This window comes from Caretta caretta, chromosome 3 (genome assembly GCF_965140235.1).
Source record: "Caretta caretta isolate rCarCar2 chromosome 3, rCarCar1.hap1, whole genome shotgun sequence".
Lineage (NCBI taxonomy): Eukaryota > Metazoa > Chordata > Testudines > Cheloniidae > Caretta > Caretta caretta.
In genome coordinates this window covers 140,813,331-140,828,140 of record NC_134208.1, presented here as the reverse complement: position 1 = coordinate 140,828,140, position 14,810 = coordinate 140,813,331, and the positions used below count along the sequence as shown (strand labels likewise).

At 37.1% G+C, this 14,810-nt stretch overlaps 1 protein-coding gene across 10 annotated transcripts in view; it reads left to right on the top strand.

Moving 5' to 3' along the window:
* CEP170 (centrosomal protein 170) overlaps window positions 1–14,810 on the top strand; it is a 187,167-nt gene that overhangs the window by 96,937 nt on the left and 75,420 nt on the right. For all 10 annotated transcript variants that reach the window (XM_075126944.1, XM_075126953.1, XM_075126951.1 and 7 more), the window contains one exon: window positions 788–1,425. In XM_075126944.1, coding sequence (XP_074983045.1) covers window positions 788–1,425 — 638 coding nt within the window. The remainder of the gene's footprint in view (window positions 1–787; window positions 1,426–14,810) is intronic.

The window sequence follows — 14,810 nt, the reverse complement described above, 5'->3', positions numbered from 1 at the left end:
TTCCTTTCACTTAAATGTCTTTTATATAATAATAAGTTCGCACACGGTGATCTTTAGCCATAGATCTCAAAGTGCTTTACAAAAGCAAGTAAGTAATATCCCCATTTTACATGCTGCTGGCTCTTTAGCACATGATGGCAGGAGAGACTGGTCGGAAAATTCATTGTACTTGTGTGAGAGAATGATAAAGGATTAGTGCTGATGCTAACTAAATACCCTTTTCTGGAAACTACAGTGATTAACTAGATGGAAAGCTATTCTGAAAATATTTGTAAATAATGTTTCAAATCCGAAGTTCTCAACAGGTGTTTCCCAATAACAGTGAATTATTACGTAACTATATTCTGCATCCCCTTAACACTTCCCGGAGCTTTTTCAGCGTCAAGTTTTGTATTCTGGTGCAGGAGTCATGTGTAATTAGCTGACTGCATAAAGGAAGGCAATTTGACTGGGTGACTTGTTGATGAAATGAGACCAAGATCTGGTACAGCTGGTATAATATTATCTGGTTCTGTAAACCATTGATTAAGTATTTACAGATTAGAAAAAGGCAAGTCAAATGCATCTGTGTCACTGATCAGCTTGTAAAAGACTTCATTATTTGACTGGTAGCAAGTTGAATGTGTTAGTTATAGCTGTAGGAAGTCTGCAGAGCCTGTTACTGAAGGACATTGGGTTACCAACAGAAAAACAAGTATAATTTCTATGTACATTTTAATTTGCCAGCTTCTGTCCATGTGGCATTTTTACTTTGTAGTAATATATTTCCTTTTTGTTTTGTTTGAAGGGAATAAACATGATGATGGGACACAGAGCGATTCAGAAAATGCTGGTGCACGCAGGCATTACAATAAGCGAGCAACACTTGATGAGCATATAAGACATCAACATATGGAACAGAAAAAGTCATACCAGAAAGCCCATACTACAGAAAAGCATGAAGAGCAGGCTGCTATAAGTCAGACTGCCTTTATGATTGAGTTTTTTGATGAAGACCATCCTCGAAAGAGACGATCTTATTCCTTTTCTCAGAATGTGGGAGCTCTTTGCTCAGAAATTCCTTCTTCAACACCTCATGTGAGAGCTGAGAAAGTGAAAGGTACTTCTGGAGACATCAAAGGGGTTTCTTTGCCTTTGCAGACTAGTAGGGTAGTACATGGTGTTCATGCAAAACTATTAAAACAAAAATCAGAAGAACCCTCAGTTGCATTACCTTTCTTACAAACTGCATTGTTAAGAAGTTCAGGAAGTCTTGGGCATAGACCAAGCCAAAACCAGGAGATGGACAAAAAATTAAAAAGCCAACTTGTTTCTGCTGCTACTGAAAAGGAGAATGATGATGACCAAAGTGACAAAGGTACTTACACTATTGAGTTGGAAAATCCCAATTCTGAGGAAATGGAAGCACGTAAAATGATTGACAAGGTAAGAAATTAAAATACATACCACTCATTACACATTGCATTTCAGTTTTATCTGATGGGAAATACATGCTACTTACTGAAATTACCGGGATAGTATAATCATAATGAAACACAGGTTCTCAAAGTAGACTTTAGTATTTGTGTATGGAAAAAGGCATAAGAGGACTTGCAGTGTATTGCCTAAAAATTCCAAATAGTTCTTGATGGTATTGCTATTATTCTTTATGTACTACTCAGTATTCTTTAGCACAGTTTTAAAAATGGTTAGATCCTACTATTGTTTCACTCTGCACTCAGTCTGTCTGAATTAGAGAGCAACATTTTAGAAATGCTGTGTTTTTTAGCAATGCTACTAAATTTGGATTTACTACAGTCCTGTGAAACTAGTGATCTGTTTTAAAAACTCCATGTCTCTTCCTGTTTTTCCATATACTGATTAATGTTGTGACAAAGCACAAATTCAGATGAAAAAATTATACCACTACCTCAAGTTTTCCAGAATTGTAAAGGTAGTATAGTCAATGTATAGCTTGTATTTCAGTAACTTGCCCTAAATTTCAGCATCTGTCATACTCCATGGAATAGAATTAAGAATATTTTCACCTCTCCTGTATCCATATAAACTCACTGGTACTCAAACAGTGATCATATGGTTCTAGGCACTTGTTGAGGGAGACTGTAGCTCAGTTATCAAGATAATTTGTTTTATAATAAGGGTTTGGACTCATCCAATATGAAGATAAGAATAACTTAATGTAAACATTTGGTTACTCACTTTTGAATCAGAACTTTTTTTATTACTAATTCTCTGCTTTCCTAAATAATCCATTTAAGGAGAGTTAATTTCTGTAGGACAGTGGTCTCCAGTTTAGACCCACAGTGAAACATATTCAGCATGCTATGCAGATAATATATTGCTTATTTGTTCCAAAAAATTACATGATAGTACTTTAGTTCTTCATGTTTAAAGCCTTTTTTCAGATTCCAGTAAACAGTCATTTTCATTAGCCAACAATTCTGGCTAATGAAAAACAGAAAAATATAAAGAAACAGATGAAAAACTAAATCTTTGATTTTTGGAAAAATATACTGATATGGTAAATGGGTGGATCAAATGGGAGATTATTTTTAAGGCTTTCTTTATCCTTTCTGTTTTACTTAGGGATTTAATGGAATAGTTATTCTATTTTTGGTTAATATAAAATGATTCAGATAATTCCTTTCTTATGAGTCCTCAAAAGACCTAAGCTACTTTTGTTTGTTAAAGCAGTTAACAAAAATTGAAAAGAAAACATTTCAAAATGGAACAAGTGAAAATAAAGAACAAGGTATACTTATTTTGTATTAGTGGTCACAAACTTTTATGAATTATTGAGCTTGGAGTTGTTTGTCTCCAACTCTGAATTTGAATCAGAGCAATCAGCCTGTAAACCTAATGAAAAAACAAAATAAAACCAAGCTTGCCTCTTCCACAAAATTTGACATCAAGAAGATTGTTTCTGAGCTGAAATACATGAAAGGCGAAGTTTTGGCAGCAATTAATGATCTTGAATCTTCTGTAGAAGAACTAGCAGAAAGAGTCACCAAAATGAAAGCAATCTCAAGTTAACATACAAAAACAGTCCCAGACATGGTTAAAAAAATTAAATAAATAGAAAAGGGAGAAAATTATGTAGAACTCAAATTAGACAAGTTGGAAATTTACAAAATGAAAATCTAAAGAGTCAAATGTGGTCCTGAGGGAGCGGGAAAACAAGAAGCATATAGATCTCAACATATAAAGAATAAGCCATAGGAGCTGTGCATTCCTGAGACTTGGAAGGAACTTTGATTACCCTCCAAAGACTATCTGTTTTTCTCATGCTCGCCAGTTAAACAGATGGCTTGATCACATAATAATTTCCTCTGCTCTTAAATCCACCCTGTTAGAAACTGTTGTAATAATATATAAGAACTATGTATTATTATCAATATTATCCAGAGATCTTAGTGTTTTACAAAGGAGGTAAGTATCATAGGGAAGTTCAGTTCACCATGCTCCAGTCTCTACTGTGCTCTGTGATTTAACTGAAAGTTAGGCAGAGATCTTGGAGGATGAATAACTTATTGCTTAAATAACAGGAACTTTATCTGTTATAAGAAAGGAAATAAAAATGCATTTTGAAATAAATGAAAATGGAGAAACCTGCAACAATATTATTCAGAAAGCCTGGCAGGCAATCATAAGAAGAAAGTTTCAGTATTGGTTCTGCAAAGAAAAGAGAGAACCTGAGCGCCACCACTCAGGGATGAAGCCCTTGGGCCCTGGCGACCCCATTAAAACAGGGTCGCAACCCACTGTGGGATCCCGACCCACAGTTTGGGAACCCCTGTAATATAGTCATGATCTTCCCCTGACACGTGTAAATCTCTTGTGTTTCTGGTCATATTCTGTCATATGTGGGTATTTTGATAAGGTTTCTCCTACTTACTCTGTTTTACGGTTTAAATTTGTTACTTCTGAAAATAATTTTTTACATAAGGCTTCCGCAATGTTGATGTTTATATGGATTGTTTCAGCTCTCTGGGATGTTTTATAAGCAAGCTAGAAATACATGTACCTCTTCAGTTAAAAATAATTCTATTTCAGCTGAATATGTTTTTAAGAAGTGCCTTGATATAGCCCATGTGTAAGGCAGCAACATAGACGTCTGTATTTTGTTAGGTTTCAGAGTAGCAGCCATGTTAATCTGTATTCGCAAGAAGAAAAGGAGTACTTGTGGCACCTTAGAGACTAACAAATTTATTTGAGCATAAGCTTTCGTGAGCTACAGCTCAAAAGTATACACAGCTTTTTGTGTATTTTGTTAAATATTATTAGTTGGGTCATTGTCTGCTTAAATTTCTTATCGGGGAAGTGTACCTCAAACAGTTGTCATGTAACTGTCTTACCTGGGACTTAGGGCACTGTTTTAGTCCCAGTAGCCCAGATTGAGATGATGATGTTTTTAAATGAATAGAAACAGAATTTTTCCTACCACTAACATTTTCTGATATACTTCCGCTATACCAGTCCCCAAAAATTAATTAGATTTGTATTAGTTTTTCTTTACACTGAAAATCCAGTGATAAGTGAAATTGTTCTCTTGTCTGTAGTTATTTAGAACTGGAAGGTTCCTTTCAGAGAAGGGGTTGGAGTGGGGGCAGGGAAGGGGTGGGAAGAGGTGGGGCAGGGGCAGGGCCTCATGGAAGGGGTGGAGTGGGGGCGAGGCCGGGGCAGCGGGGACGGAGGAGTCTGTGATGCGGCCCTTGGGCCAATGTACTGGTCCTCATGTGGCCCTCATGGTCATTTGAGTTTGAGACCCCTGATCTAAATCTTAAGTGTGACAGAGTTGTAGTGATCAGTCAATTCTAAGTGTCTGTCAGGACAGACCCAGAAGTAACCCCTGGGGATCTCTGCATCAGTCTAAAGTTTCTGGCCCTGTCTGAGTTCAAACAGCGAAGAGAGAGAAGGAGAATCTTCCTGTGACTTTGTTTTAATTTTCTTCATTCAGCTTCCAAGTCCACACGTAAATGCTTACATGTAGCATTTCCAAAGTGTGATGGGGCTGTTAACCTATCCTTTGTATGCGATGTTCCTTGATGGCCCATCTTATTTTCATAGTCCTTCTGGATGGACCGGGGGGGACAATTCTCATGCCTGAGCTCTCAAATTCAGAGCAAACATCTTCAAAGTTATAAAGCAAAACTTATATATTTTCTTATAGCATGGAATACAGACATGACAAGTGACAATAATGCATGCAGCAACTTACCAGCATTTCATAGAGTCTAAACACTAAATACACTCTTATAAGACTAATACCTATTTTCAGCAAAACTAAAATACAGGTGAACTGGTCTGGTCTCCAGCTATGAGTTTTAGTTCTTAACTTATGCCTGCAGCATGGGCAAGAGCTGTCATCTGATAATATATATCTATGTGGCTGTCCACCATGAGGGATATACATACATACACACGTTTTCAGCTCTCATTGGGACAGATATTGACATCCACTGTACTTCTGTTTTCAGGTCTCACGTGGCTCTCGCTTCTTCCTTTTCTCCCTATTGTTCCTAATCATCTCATTCTACTTGTTTTTCCTATGTTAGTTTTGTGCTTTTCATGCCATCTCACCATTTGAAACATGACCCAAGGATCCATCTCACTTTCCTTTACAATCGGTGTCTTTAATTTTTTTTCCTTCTTGTCCACCAAACTGTCTGTGCTTTTTTCTTTCCTCTCCTTCCCCCCCCTTCCAAAATCATTGATTTCTTTGAAGTCTTATTGTAATTCGTCTTCTAACCAGTTATGTCTACAAACCTCCAGTTCATCAGCTTTAGCCCAGTATAATTGTCACTGTTACTTGCTCAGCTATCAGGGTTATTTCTTGAACAAATCCCCTATGCTACTCAGAGGTAGTCAGTAGTAATCTTTTATGTGTTTGTGCTCTCCAGAACCAATTACTCCCAAGTAATTGCATAAATTATTGAAGTTTGCTTTAGCCTCCAGCTCAGTACCCCATTACTACTTGGGTAACTGAAGTCATCTGTTGCTGTTTTAGTTTAATTTTATGGCTTCAGTGATCTGACATACAGAGAAGTTAGCTAAAAACATAAAATATTCTTTCTTCAGAGTTGTAATGGAAAAAACTACTTTATTTCTTACAATCTAGAACTTCAATACACAAGAACCAAAAACAGAGAGACAAAGCAGGCTGCTCTCTAAGGCAGAGAAGCAAAACTCACCCCACCTAGCTATAAGCTGGCTCTTCGCAGATTGACTGCTTCTAAAAGACCCAGATGACATGCTTCCCTACAGAGCCCTCTAGCCTACAAGCTAGGACCAGGAAATACCCTGAGAATTTAAGCTGATATCTTATAATTTTAACATAGTTTTCAGTACATCACAGTCTCTCTCAACACTGCACACACTGTTACTATTATGATATAGAGGCCAATAGTATCCCCCCTCCTCCACACTGGTATTTTTGTATTCTTATGACTAGGGATTTTTGACCATTTAGGACTTACTGCATGGTCTTCTACTACTCAGAATTTGTATTTCATAGAATATCTGGACTCCTGTAGTTATAATAGTACTCCCCACAACTTCCTGAGATATCTCTTTCCTATACTCCTCTAGTATTAATACTGTATGGTATTCTTTCTACACTCTCTCTGAAATGCTTGATGTTGAAATGGCAAGTAAAAAGACTTTTGGAAAGTGAGTTTATCAGCCAGCAATGTTTCAGCATCCAAATACTCAATGCAGTTTTGTTACTCAAATATTACTTTAATTTTTAGAGCAATATTAGTGAATTCCCTTGACAGGAAAAGAACAAATAAAAAAATTAAGCACATTAATTGTGCAGGGAAAAGGTATTATTAAACATCGTATGGTAGCCTTTGCTTGTAACATTCAGTTCTTAAATCCTCATGCATGCATTGATGCAAATGTCAGGATTCCAGTGAGTGATAGACTGAATGACCAGTTGTATGATGCAAAGTGTATTTCTGTAGAGATGCAAGGCTACTTTGACAAATGTAAAGGAAAGAAAAGTCACACTTAAATAGATTGTCCTAATTTCTTAATTCATTTGGCTTAATTTTTCAGAGAAGAGCTTGAATGGAAGAAAATATGCTCTTTTCCAAACAAGTAGTTTCAAAAAGGCAAGATTATTCCTAGCAGGGTAATATTCTTAACACCCCAGCTGATACCGGAGTGCAGAACACAACAAAAATTCTGTTGAGGATCTTGATATGATCCAGAAAATGTTTTTAATGTTACAGTATATCAAAGTTTCTTGATCACTAAACAGAATAATGACATTTTTCTCTCTTGCTGATCTCTTCCAGCAGGTGTTCCATGTGTCTCTTGCATGTATTCAAAACTTTTTTCCTGCCTTAAATCCCTCAAAATTACCCTCCACTTATTCATTGGAGAGAGAGTTGGTAACTGAGGTAATCTTCCCTAAATAATTAAATTTTGTTCTATCAGAAAAAAAGTTGTTTTTTTAAAAGATGCTATTTAATACCAAATATTTCAAAGGTTAGAAAGCCTTGAACCTTAGAAAATGTAAATCTGTAACAATGGTGAGGAGGAATTAAAAATAGTATTTATATAAACCATTTACCCTCTCTGGATAAAATAAACTACTTATGTTCTGTAGGTATTGGAAAATTTCATAATGCTGTTAAATGCATCACAGCAGTATCTTGTATTCATACAGGAATGTGATATCAGTTCTAAGCGTTTTGGAATTATTGCATTTGTTTATGGCATAGCAATGAGTAGGCAGTAACCTTAAGCCTAAACAGGGACTCTTGCAAACAATATGAAGTATTGACTCTGAAATTATTAGGCTGGTTCAAATGGGGTATTGTTGTCTTTGACTTACATATTTCTCCTGGGTTGTCTTGTTCTCTTGGAATGTATTGGAGACAATTTTTTATTTCAGAAGGTGGAGAAAGCTACTAGGGGAGAGGCTGTTCTAGAAGGCAGACTGCAGCAAACTCAGGAAGTTGGTAGGTAAGATCATATGGGAAGCAAGTCTAAGGGGGAAAACAGTTCAAGAGAATTGGCAGTTTTTCAAAGAGACATTATTAAGAGCACAAGAGCAAACTATCTCACTGCATAGGAAAGATAGGAAGTATGGCAAAAGACCACCCTGGCTTAACCAGGAGATCGTCAATGATCTGAAACTCAAAAAAGAGTCCTACAAAAAGTGGAAATTAGGTCAAATTATAAAGGATGAATATAAACAGACAACACAAGTATGTAGGGACAAAATTAGAAAGGCCAAGCACAAAATGAGATTAAACTAGCTGGAGACATAAAAGGTAACAAGTAAACATTCTACAAATACATTAGAAGCAAGAGGAAGACCAAGAACAGAGTAGGCCTGTTACTCAGTGGAGGCGGGGAGGGAACAATAACAGAAAATGTGGAACTGGCAGAAATACTAAATAACTTTTTTTTGTTTCAGTCAGCACCAAAAAGGTTAGTAGCAATTGGATGTCTAACATAGTGAATGCTAGTGAAAATGAGGTAGGATCAAAGGCTAAAACAGGGAAAGAACAAATTAAAAATTACTTAGACAAGTTAGATGTCTTCAGGTCACCAGGGCCAGATCCTAGAATACTCGAGGAGTTGACTGAGGAGATATCTGAGCCATTAAGGATTATCTTCAAAAAGTCACGGAAGATGGGAGAGATTCCAGAGGACTGGAAAAGGGCAAATATAGTACCAATCCATAAAAAGGAAAATAAGGACAACCCAGGGAATTACAGACCAGTCAGCTTAACTTCAGTACCTGGAAAGATAATGGAGCAAATAATTAAGCAATCAGTTTGCAAACACCTAGTAGATAATAAGGTGATAAGTAACAGTCAACATGGATTTGTCAAGAACAAATTGTGTCAAACTAACCTGATAGCTTTCTTTGACAGGGTAACAAGCCTTGTGGATAGTGGGGAAGCAGTAGCTGTGGTATATCTTGACTTTAGTAAGGCTTTTGATACTGTGTCTCATGATTTACTCATAAACAAACTAGGGAAATACAACCTAGATGGAGCTACAAAGTGGATGCATAACTGGTTGGTAAACTGTTCCCAGAGAGGATGTATCAGTGGTTCTTCTTCAAGTGATTGCTCATGTGTATTCCACAATAGGTGTGCGTGCTTTCCACGTGCACCGGTGCCAGAAGTTTTTCCCTAGCAGTACCCGTAGGGGGGGGAGCGCCCCCCGCAACCCCTGGAGTGGCACCTGCCTGGCGCAGTATAAGGGGATCTGTGTGTTCCCCCCACCCTCAGTTTCTTCTTGCTGCCAGTGAAGGTGCGTCAGAACTACTCTGCTCCAGCTTTGCTGTAGATCGTCAAGTGGGGTCCCACAGGGATCAGTTCTCGGTCCGGTTCTGTTCAATATCTTCATCAGTGATTTAGATAATGGCATAGAGAGTACACTTATAAAGTTTGAGGATGATACCAAGCTGGGAGGGGTTGCAAGTGCTTTGGAGGATAGAATTCAAATTCAAAATGATCTGGACAAACTGAAGAAACGGTCTGAAGTAAGTAGGGTGAAATTCAATAAGGATAAATGCAAAGTATTCCACTTAAGAAGGAACAATCAGTTGCACACAGACAAAATGGGAAAAGACTGCCTAGGAAGGAAAATGGTGGAAAGGAATCTGGGGGTCATAGTGGTTCACAAGCTAAATATGAGTCAACAGTATAACACTTACCAAAAAAAAAAAAAAAAAAAAAAGCAAATATCATTTTGGGATGTATTAGCAGGAATGTTGTGAGTAAGACACGAGAAGTAATTCTTCTGCTCTACTTCACGCTCATTAGGTCTCAACTAGAGTATTGTGTCCAGTTCTGGGCATCACATTCAAGAAAGTCCAGAGAAGAGCAACAAAAATGATTAAAAGTCTAGAAAATATAACCTACGAAGAAAGATTGAAAAATTGCGTTTACTCTGGTGAAGAGAAGACTGAGAGGAGACATAAGTTTTCAAACCATAAAAGGTTGTTACAAGGAGGAGGAAGAAAAATTCTCTTTAACCTCTGAGGATAGGACAAGAAGCAATGGGCTTCAATTGCAGCAAGGGTGGTTTAGGATGGACATTAGGAAAAACTTTCTAACTGTCATGGTGGTTAAGCACTGGAATAAATTGCCTAGAGAGGTTGTGGAATCTCCATCGTCAGAAATTTTTAATAGCAGGTTAGACAAACACCTGTCAGGATGGTCTAGATAATACTTAGAATCCTGGAAGATTAGGGCTGGAAGAGACCTCAGGAGATCATCTAGTCTAACCCCCTACTCAAAGCAGGACCAACAACAACTACATCATCCCAGCCAGGGCTTAGTCCTGGCATGAGTGCAGGGGACTGAACTAGATGACTTCTCGATGTCTCTTCCAGTCCTCTGATTCTTTATTTAAACCAGGTCCAGTTTGTCTCAACAGTAGCTAACTGCATTGCGGTACATTTCTGAATCTCTTAAAGCCGTAAAATGCTGCATTAAGCTTGCTACTATGCTTAGGAGAATTTCAGTCTGCATTTTCCTGTTCTGTTCCTTCACATCCGAGAGCATACATGTGCTGTGCATTGCTCATAATCCTGTCTTGCCACGGCAAATGGAGTCCTATAAATGTTGCTCAGCTACCTATGGAAACATCAGGCTCAGCTGAGAATCTTTTACAGTTACTTTGATTTCACAATTGTTTCCTTTAACTGTAATGCTATTTTAAGTTGAAAGATAAGGTTGCTGATAAGTGTTTACATGAAACATTTCCATTTTTCACTAACAAAAACATTTTATTCTCTACATATAGCCATGCTAACGCCTAACCATAGAAATCAAGTTCTTAGAAAAGTTTCTAGATGGAGAAATTCATTATAATCATTTAACTATATTCTGTTTTCATGGCATATTGACAAGGTAAATATTGGCATCATGGATCAGTTTTCACTTTTAAAATAAAAATTAATTGATTTTTGAAACAATACATAATGTTTTATTTTAATGTCCCAAGTTAACTGGATAAACAGCAGTTAGTTATACAGAAATTCTATTAAAGTGCATAGCGTCATAGTACTTAAAAATAACTTGGAGTCACCTGTTTTTAAATAATGCATTCTGGAAATCTAGACTTTCTGCCCAAAATTGTTTGAAAGAATACTTTGACTCAAGGTCACCTTGTCTTTTTAAAAATTGTTTTAGAATACCTATTTAAGCTAATTTCACGAAGTTGTACTCTTAAAGGCACAACCATAAAGCTTTTCTCCTTTACTTTCTATTTCTTCTTTTTACAATCATACTTTTTAAAAAAAGAAAAGAAAAAAGATGAAGCATTTCTAAGCAGTTGTATCAATGTGGTCCTACTTTGAAAAGTGACCAAAATAGCACCTCCTCACTCAGTTAGACCAGCTCTTCATGTGCAGTCATTCATGCTGTTTGTTACTAACATAAGTTTGTTCTTCAGGGGCTGCTGTGGATTCTCCCTTGTTGGTCCTAGGGCTTTCTACTGGAAGAGTCTTTATGCTTGTTTATGTGCCAGCCAAAAGAACCAACTTGAATTTCACATCCTTTTTAATTGTGAACTGAGTAGTTTTGGTGTGGCAGTCAGTGGAAGACAAAGACAGAACTTTACAATGCCATCTTTTACAGTCACTTTTCTGAGTAGAGGTGCATTTTAAATAAAACTCCATTTTTGGCTGTACGCTTTTAAAAGCTTTCCACTGTCATAGAAAGCTTGTGCTGGCTGGTTTTATATTCTCTTTTGCAAGTCCTTAAGTAATAGCTATATCAATATTCTGGCAGCTGTAAGGGAGCAAGATCAGTATTAACTATAAAAGTATTCTTATATGTGAAGAGGGATTATTCAGGAATACTTTACACTTTAATTTTAAGATTAATAACTAGTTACTATATGAATGTTGGAGCAGCAGGGCCATTTTGTTTAAGAACATATTAATATGCATTTTATTATACTCTCATGATTGTATTTGTAGTAATCTAGTTTGTAAATGTGAATGTTAAACTACATTAAACCTTAAAATATCTGTATTTAAGCAGTAATTGTAAGGATTTGAATTAAAACTGTAAATCAGGGAGGGGTATGTCCATTATTTTTAACAAAAAGCATTTCAACCTTCCTGTATGTATTTTAACTGGCAGATACAATCATATAAGATTATCCATATAATAAAATCATTCTCGCAGAAGTGTCAGAAATTGTGTAGCAATCATATTGCAAAATCTGTTTACCCAGCACTTTATAATAATGACTGACTAAAACAGTAATTATATTTTTCTTATTTAAAAATGTGTGTGAAGGGAATTTAATAATGCTGTCGTAAAGAGAGATCTGAGTGCATGTTTTGGAATCTTTCTGCAGCATTGTAGATAATAAATTTCCCTGAACATAAAATCAAAGAACTGGAGAATAAACCAAGAGTGAACAATCTCTACGCATTTAAATTGTTATTCCAGAGAAAAGTGAAGGTATAAAGACAGACATTTCTCTTTAGAAAATGGCTTCCAAATCTGATGGATTTTGCACACCCATGTGGCTTAATTACTTTTTTCACAGCTCTAATGATTCATGCCAGAAAGAACAGTAGTTCAGCCCAACAGATACTCCTGGTCACAGAACTGGACTCATAAATAATTAATATATTGAAAGGTCATTGGGAATAATAAAACCCAGTGAATCTGCTGAGGAAATGAGGAAATCAATCCTGATTTTTTGTTTTTGTTCTGCCATTTTTCAAGAAATGATACTTGTGTTTACCCTGGTTGAGGAAGAAATGCAGAAAGTGAGTCCTGAATTTGCTTTTTAGAGCTCTGGCTAGACTTTGGACTTCTTGGGGCAACTATTTTGTTTTGAATTTTGAAGCCCTATGGAGAGTGAAGACTCCATTATGACAAGTAGTACAAAATACATGTACACACGTGGATATGGAACTGGATTCTGAAAGAATATAGGAGAACATTAGAATTGGCACATTGATATCTTTGGTTTCTTCCTTTATATGCCCTTTTGCTCTAGCAAATTCTCAATAATTTTTATTCTGGGGAAGTGTCTTTTATGTTGTGTTTTCTGATTTCACTTGTTTACTTTGTAATAGGAATGATTTATAGAATTTGTGTGAAAGTTTAAGATCACTTCATGAGGCCATTCTGCACTATACAATTGACCTGTTCTCTTGGGTTAATTGCTAAAAAGATATTTTAAAATGCTTATCAAGGCTAACTATCAAAGACAAAATCCATTGAATCTGAGTTTGAAAAGCAGCTTAAATATGGGCCACATGTGTAGATAGGGAAGTGGCCATGTGAATTCTACTCCAATATAGTATATCACTCTTTTTCAAAGGAAAGAATATTCGTGTTCTTTTATCATTGTTTCTTCTGCGTGATCAGTGGTTTTGACCTTCTAAGTATGATCTGTTTTAAATTAAGTTGTGAACACATGGGCTACCATCACTAGTGGAAAAAGAACAAGAGTTCAGTTTGAACTTAACTTTAACCCTGACAAAAGTGAGCTCCAGGACTTTCCTCTGAAACCATTTCCATTCCCCCACTCTTTGTTAGACATCCCACCATCCTTCATCTCACTCAGGTCTGTAAAGTTAGATTCTTCTTGACTTTCTTCTTCTTTGCCCTGCACATCTAGGCTATGTCCAAATCCTGCTAACATATTTCTAAAATTCAGCCTTTTCTCTCTGTCCCTGTAGCTAAAGCTTGTGTCCAGGGCAATCTTCTTTCATAGTTTGATTGCTGTAAACTTCACCTCTCTGGGTTCCCTGACACTCCACCTGCCCTTCCCCAAGTCCATGCAAAACACAGCTGCTAAAATAATCTTTCTTTCCCATAATTTTCCATGTCATCCACTTTTTTTTGAAATTCTTCCGCTGGCTGCTTATTTTCTACTACCCTTGCCCTTGCCTTCAGTACGCTTTTCAATGTGCCGCCCACTCCTTATTGAACTGCCTCTCTATACTTCTGTTTCATCAGTGATGTTAGCCTTGAATGCTCATTTGTCCATTTCTCCCACCTGTGCATTCTCCCATGCTTCTCCTTACACATGGAACTTCCTGCCTGAACTAATCTGTTAGGCCACTGCTCTCTGCTCGTTTAGATCCCTCTTCAAGATCTAGTTTTGCTGGCATGGTAACTGACAGCTTAGCTGGGACAGGTGGAGATAACTTTGATTACTCTTGAATGTATAGGTTATATAGAACCTCATTTTCAGAATCACTGAGTTGTATTATAGTTAATCTGTGTTACTGAATGATTTTATAATAATTGCCTTTATTATTCCTCCATTCCATTCCTTCCTCCTGTTTGTTACTCTTGTCCCTTAAGTGCCTTTCGAAAATGAGAGTTAGGATATGTCCGCACAGCAAAGAAAAACCTGTGGCTGGCCTGTGCCACCTGACTTGGGCTCGCAGAGTTCAGGCTGTGGGGCTGTTTAATTGCTGTATGGACTTCTTGCCTCAGGCTGGAGCCCAGACTCTAGAACCCTGTAGGCCAGGAGGGTACCATGGCTCAGGCAGCCTGAGTGAAACAGCCCTGCAATCCGAGCCCCGTGAGTCTGAGTCAACTGGCACGGGCCAGCCACGGGTTTTTTTTCTTTTTCTGTGTAGACATACCCAAAGGCTCCAAAGTTGTTTACTGCCTTTTTAGAATTTTAACCTATTTATACAGCATGCTGCATAACAGGACCCCAATCCTCAATAATAATTTTGGTTATTACTATAATGCCGATAACTTATGAAGATGATGTTTGTGACCGTAATGGACATTATCTAGTATAAATTACATGTCCAAATAGAATGTCTGATGAAGAAGGTATAC